Genomic DNA, 5,860 nt, shown 5'->3' on the forward strand with positions numbered 1-5,860 from the left:
TTACTGGCACATATTCCACATTCAATATGGCGGACGCTATGACGTATCGCAGCAGCAGGCCGACCCGCTCCATGAGGGATCTACGTGTTTATATCTATGGTATCCACTGCTAACGCTAATGCTAATGCTTCTTTCCCTACAGGAAACTGTCACATGATCTATGGCAGATTTAAGGAAATGGATCCGGTCCTGGAGCAGAAACCGGATCCAAAGTTTCTTCTTCCCTGACATTTTATGAAGGACAAAGGAATCTTCCTGCTTTTCTATCCAGGAACGTTCCAGGGGACTTCATCCTGATGTCTCCGTTTCACATTTAGAGGAATCATCATCCTCTGACATCATCGCCTCCTCTGTCTTCTGATTGGACGTTTGGAGCTGAGTTGGGTTTGAGGAGGAGGTCAAAGGTCACTTGAAAAGTAATCACTGCAACTTCTCCTGGTCTCACCGGGTCTCCTCTCAGTCCTCGCTGTCCTTCCGGCCCACGCTCCCCTCTGATTCCAGGGATGCCCTGAGGAGGAAAAGGTCAAAGGTCAGAATGTTCAGCCTGGGTCAGAACCAGAAAAAAACGCTTTCCTGCTTTCTGAAGTCTAAAAGTTAATAAACTGAAACATCTGAACCTGGAGGAGCTGAAGAATGACTGAATGGATGAATGAATGGGTGAATGGATGGTGGAATGAATGAATGAATGAATGAATGAATGGATGGATGAATTGATGAATGAATTAACAGATGAATCAATGAACAAATGAATGGATGGATGACTGGACGAATGAATGAATAGATGAATAGATGAACAAATGCATGAATAAATGAATGAACGTGTGAATAAATGACCAGATGAATGAATGAATGAATGAGTGAATGAAAGATTGAACAAACGGATGGATGAATGAATGAACAATCGATCAGGTATAGGTACCGGGTTTCCAGGATGTCCTCTCTCTCCTCCAGCTCCATCTTTTCCCGTTTCTCCCTGGAAACGGAAACAGAAATCCGTCCAATCAGCTTCCGGATCATTTCCAGAAACCGAACAGAACCAGAGCAGATCCGGGATCAGCTGGTGGAACCGACTGGGATCGTTCACGCATTGCAAAACGTATTTAATTCATTCATTAATGTCACAATATCTAAATAAATATTTACTTCATAGGATGAAGAATATTAAGCTAACAAGCTAACTATTTAGCTCCAAGCTACATATTTACGTTAAGCTAGCTCACATAGAAAAATTTAGCTGCATATTAAACATTTAGCTAGCCAGATAACTTCATTAAATATTTAGTAAATATTTAGCTCACTCAGAAAGCTAGTTATTTAGCTTCACACCGAATATTTAGCTAGCAAGCTAACTATTTAGCTCAAAGCTAAATAGTTAGCTTTGAGCTAACTATAATAGTTTACTAACTATTTAGCTCAAAGCTAAATAGTTAGTAAACATTTAACTAGCTCAGAGCTACATTTTGACTGTGTAACTTTAGAAATGCTGGTTTTGGACCCAGGATCTCTACTGCTATCGGACCGGATCTGCTCTGAGGATCCACCAGAACCCGATGCGCCGATGCTGCTGCCGTGCTGGTACCTGTTCCCCATTGATCCCGTTCAGCCCGTCCTCTCCGTCTTCCCCCTGCAGCCACAGAAAATCACAGTCAGACGTTGTCCGGACCGGACTGTTGGTCCAAACGTCCGCCGTCCAGAGGCTCAGCGTCACTCACCCGGTTCCCGCGCAGGCCGCGCCCGCCCTGCAACACACACAGCTGTTAGAGCAGGCAGCAAGAAGTCATGCGGACCGGACCGGGTCAGAGCCCAGAGGCAGGGCTGGGTTTTACCTTCTGTCCTCTGAGTCCGGGGCAGCCCTGGACGCCTGGAGGTCCGTTGGGCCCGGAAACGCCACGCTCGCCCTGCAGAGACAGAACGGGTCAGATCAGGCAGCATGGAGGAACCAGCAGAACCCCGAGGTTCTGGAGGGGTTCAGTCCCTGCTGGGCTGGCAGGAATGTTTGGGTTCCAAAACTTTTCGGGTTCAAACAGCTTCTGGCTGGAAACCTGCAGCCACTAAATATGTAAGAAAATCATTTTATTCTTTATTCTGTAACTGTTAAAGTCATTGAGCGAAAACGCTGCGTCATCAGTTCCGACGTTGGTCGGTTTTTATCTGGATCTTGGTCGGTTTTTATCTGGATCTGTCACCTCAGTGTTTCTCAGGTACTTTCTGTCGTGCTCCCCCCAGGGATCATAATTTCTTTCACCATAGTTACCAGTTTTCACCATATTGTGCTAAATTGCGGAATACTGAGGATCTTGTAAGGTTATAGTTGGTCCTGGTTTAACAAATGACTAAGTACTAAATCAGGGGTGGCCAAGTCCAGTCCTCGAGAGCCGCCATCCTGCAAGTTTCAGATGCATCCCTGCTTCAACACACCTGAATCAAATGACTGCCTCGTTATCAGGCCTCTGTAGAGCTGATCCCGGTCTGTTGGAGTAAGGATACTTCTAAAACTTGCAGGATGGTGGCTCTCGAGGACTGGACTTGGCCACCCCTGTACTAAATGTTTTAGCACATCAGAAGCAAATTTTCAGCCCAGGACTTTGAAACGATGTTTACACAACTTTTTATTTAACAGAAAGAACCAGACTTGCTGAGCGGGTCACGTTGCATATCACTCTATGGAGCTTTTTAACGACTTTCTTCCGGCAATATTGCGTCTTTACTCTGCCAATATTTAAATCACTCTGCTGATACGACTGGGTTCTCGTAGTATTATGATTGTATTCTTTTGAATATTTGAAAACACAATTTTTTAGCCTGGCCATAAAACTGTCATACTTGCTTCACTGACCTCTGCTGCCGTTTCTCTTTTCACTGTCAAACTTCTCCATCTGTCCTCTATGACCGTATATTTCAACACATCTGCGCTTGTGTCCTTCGCTCCGTTTACAGCAGCTACTTCTACTGGCCTCTACAGGCGGCCTGTTGATTAGTTTGAACGCTGCTGCCACCTAGTGACCGGAGGCTAGTTTATCAGTTAACGTGAATAAAGACAGGAGCAGGGACAGGAAGTGGAGACACCAGGACAGGAAGTGGAGACACCAGGACAGGAAGTGGAGACACCAGGACAGGAAGAGGAGACACCAGGACAGGAAGTGTAAACAGAATTTCTAAAACAGGAAGTGAGAGTAAAACGGATGTACTCACGGCGCCGCCCTCGTCTCCAGGGAATCCTGGGTAACCGTTCTGTCCCCGGACGCCCTGCAGCACAAACACAGCACAGATTACAGACAGATAATCTAGATTATCACTCTCTCATCATCCTGCAGATAAAACCGTTCTAAAACAGACACCAGAGAACCGGCTCTGCTGGTCCTCCACCTCACTGTCAGACGCTCCAGAAACTGCCTGGTAACCTGATGGCTCCTGCCCTCTGCTGGTGGTTTTAGACATTACAGCTGTGTAGACCAGATGGTTGTGATTTTAAAATGTAAAGACCAGCAGTAGATTCCATTAAAAGTTTAATTTCTGTGAAATTATTGAAGAAAAACACAAAATCTTTTTTGCTGAGATGAACATCAAAGATTTTTGTTATTTTTAATTCTCAGGTTTTTCATCAAATTGGAGCAAAGTTCATCTTTCCAGAGTTTCTCTGATCATTCATGGAGCTTCTTTGGAAATCTAGATTGTGGATGCTAACATCAGCGTTAGCTGCTGCATGTTAGCACTGAGATGCTAGATTAGGCTTGAATAGCTTCTGATAGGCTAACTGCTGTTATCTGCCGGGAAGCTGCAGGTTTGAGTCATGAGGCTTGGCCTGTTTCGTTCTCTCTGGAATGCATGAAATCCGTACTGCAGGGATCTGCTTTCATGTTCCAGCAGTTCAAGCGGAAGCGCCGCAGTCACCTTTGACCCCGAGCGGCCCCGGGAGCCTCGGACTCCTTCTGGTCCTGAACATTTGCACATGATGTTGCAGCACTCCCTGTTCGACACCGAGTCCTGCAGAAGGGACAGGAAGCAACAAATGGGACGTTAAAGTCACGAGACTTGGAAATAAAAGCACATTTCTACTCATTTCATTCATTTAATTTCATGACTCAAAGGCAGACATCAAAGAACATGAAACATTTCTCATGTGGCCCAGAAACCCCTAATGGATCCTCTGATGTTCAGGAAAGTGTGGATTTGTTCCAGATGTTTGGTTTTTCCTCTCACACATCCAGGAACTAAACGAAGCTTTCCCCCATCAGCAGAGCAGTTACTGCATGGCGACCGTCTCCAGGCAGCTGATGGGCGCCGCTGAACTCTGACCTCTGTGAGGAAACCGTTCCTGAAGCAAACAAACGGTCTGCACTGGACTGCCAGTTAGCAAACCTAGCCCAATCAACACGTATGATACTGGGCGTAATCCCCAGAAGATGGCAGAAGAACCACGGTCACATGAAAAATCAAGAAAACAGTTGATGTTTCATAATAGCGACCCTTTGATGTCTGATGCTACAGATTGTATGAGACAACCATTTGTTCTCGATGAAAAGACATGCTAGCCATTAGCTTATGTTCCTCCTCCTCCTCCCACTGACAACCACATCCTGGTATTCGGCGCCTCCACCTGCGGACCCTGCGGAGGAGAAGCGGTTCTGCTCGCCTCCGTTTACTGGCTTCTCTCCTGCTGGGCGGCCGCCAGCAGATGCTTGGTGAGCCTTCATCATGTTTTAGCAGTAAATGAGTCTCTGGGGAATCTTTCCTAGGAAAGGAAAACATTTGTCCAGGTTTGATCCAAATGCTGGAGTAACGCTGATTAATCAGAAACATGTGTGGATGAGAGGCCAGAATAATGCAGATTTCTTCATCCTGTGGATTAACTGCAGCAGCTGTTGGCTGGAATGACGGGGGAAGGTTGATTAGCCTGTCAGGTTCGACAGGAACATTTCTCCTTTATCAGGGTCTGCCTGGAGCAGCGGCTCATTTCCTCAGAACAGATGAAAGCTTTGAGTGAATCACAGAGCAGCCTGTGAACATGAACGCCTCCAAAAACACTTCACAGGATCAGAGGAAAGCTAAATGACGATGTTTGAAACGGCTTACGATCTGTTTGAGGACGGCGCTCCCGACGCTCGGCATTCCGATGGTCAGAGGAAGTTTGTATCCGAACCCTCGGCCGAACTCCACCATCTGCAGCTGGGCGGCGTTACGCACGTCCTCCAGGGCTACGACGAGCAGCGCGCTGACCCCTGCCGACAAACGTATGCACAGGTTACCCGCTTGCGGTGTGACATGCGTTACCGTGGCAACGCCGGCGTCGATCCTGGTCAGCTCGTTACCCGACTGCCGCAGCCTCTCAGATTCGTTCTCCAGAGTAATCACGTCTTCATCGAGTCCGTCTGAGAAGATCACCAGCACCTGGAGGATCACAGGTTAGATCAGAATTCAGGAACGCCGCTGGTCCGGTCGGAACCATGTCGGCCCCGGAGGTCCGGACCAAACCGCAGGAAAACCTGAGATGTTCAGAAACTGTTGGTTCTGTTTACCAACAACCAAAAACACCAAACAGCAGCTCTGGATCAGGAAGTGTTGGGAAGCGCTAACTAGGAATCTGGTTACAATAACCATAGCATTAACTCCACTAATGCAGAATACCAACATGGCACTTAGTGGAAGCTAGCGCTAACCATAGCATTAACTCCACTAATGCAGAATACCAAGATGGCACTTAGTGGAAGCTAGCGCTAACCATAGCATTAACTCCACTAATGCAGAATACCAAGATGGCACTTAGTGGAAGCTAGCGCTAACCAGTGGTGGAGAAAGTACTCAAAAAATGTACTTAAGTAAAAGTACAAATACACAGGCAAAAAAGTACTCAAGTAAAAGT

At 46.7% G+C, this 5,860-nt stretch overlaps 1 protein-coding gene across 1 annotated transcript in view; it reads right to left on the reverse strand.

Annotated features, from left to right (window-relative positions):
- col6a4a (collagen, type VI, alpha 4a) overlaps positions 1 to 5,860 on the reverse strand; it is a gene marked incomplete at its 3' end in the record, with an annotated part of 32,858 nt that overhangs the window by 9,998 nt on the left and 17,000 nt on the right. The window contains exons 11-19 of the mRNA XM_016666618.1: positions 5,310 to 5,388; positions 5,074 to 5,219; positions 3,892 to 3,984; positions 3,193 to 3,246; positions 1,827 to 1,898; positions 1,713 to 1,739; positions 1,580 to 1,624; positions 920 to 973; positions 446 to 508 (exon numbers count right to left, since the gene is read on the reverse strand). Of these exons, the coding sequence (XP_016522104.1) occupies positions 446 to 508; positions 920 to 973; positions 1,580 to 1,624; positions 1,713 to 1,739; positions 1,827 to 1,898; positions 3,193 to 3,246; positions 3,892 to 3,984; positions 5,074 to 5,219; positions 5,310 to 5,388 (633 nt within the window). The remainder of the gene's footprint in view (positions 1 to 445; positions 509 to 919; positions 974 to 1,579; positions 1,625 to 1,712; positions 1,740 to 1,826; positions 1,899 to 3,192; positions 3,247 to 3,891; positions 3,985 to 5,073; positions 5,220 to 5,309; positions 5,389 to 5,860) is intronic.

Source organism: Poecilia formosa, unplaced genomic scaffold (genome assembly GCF_000485575.1).
Source record: "Poecilia formosa unplaced genomic scaffold, Poecilia_formosa-5.1.2 Scaffold754, whole genome shotgun sequence".
In the NCBI taxonomy this organism is placed as follows: domain Eukaryota; kingdom Metazoa; phylum Chordata; class Actinopteri; order Cyprinodontiformes; family Poeciliidae; genus Poecilia; species Poecilia formosa.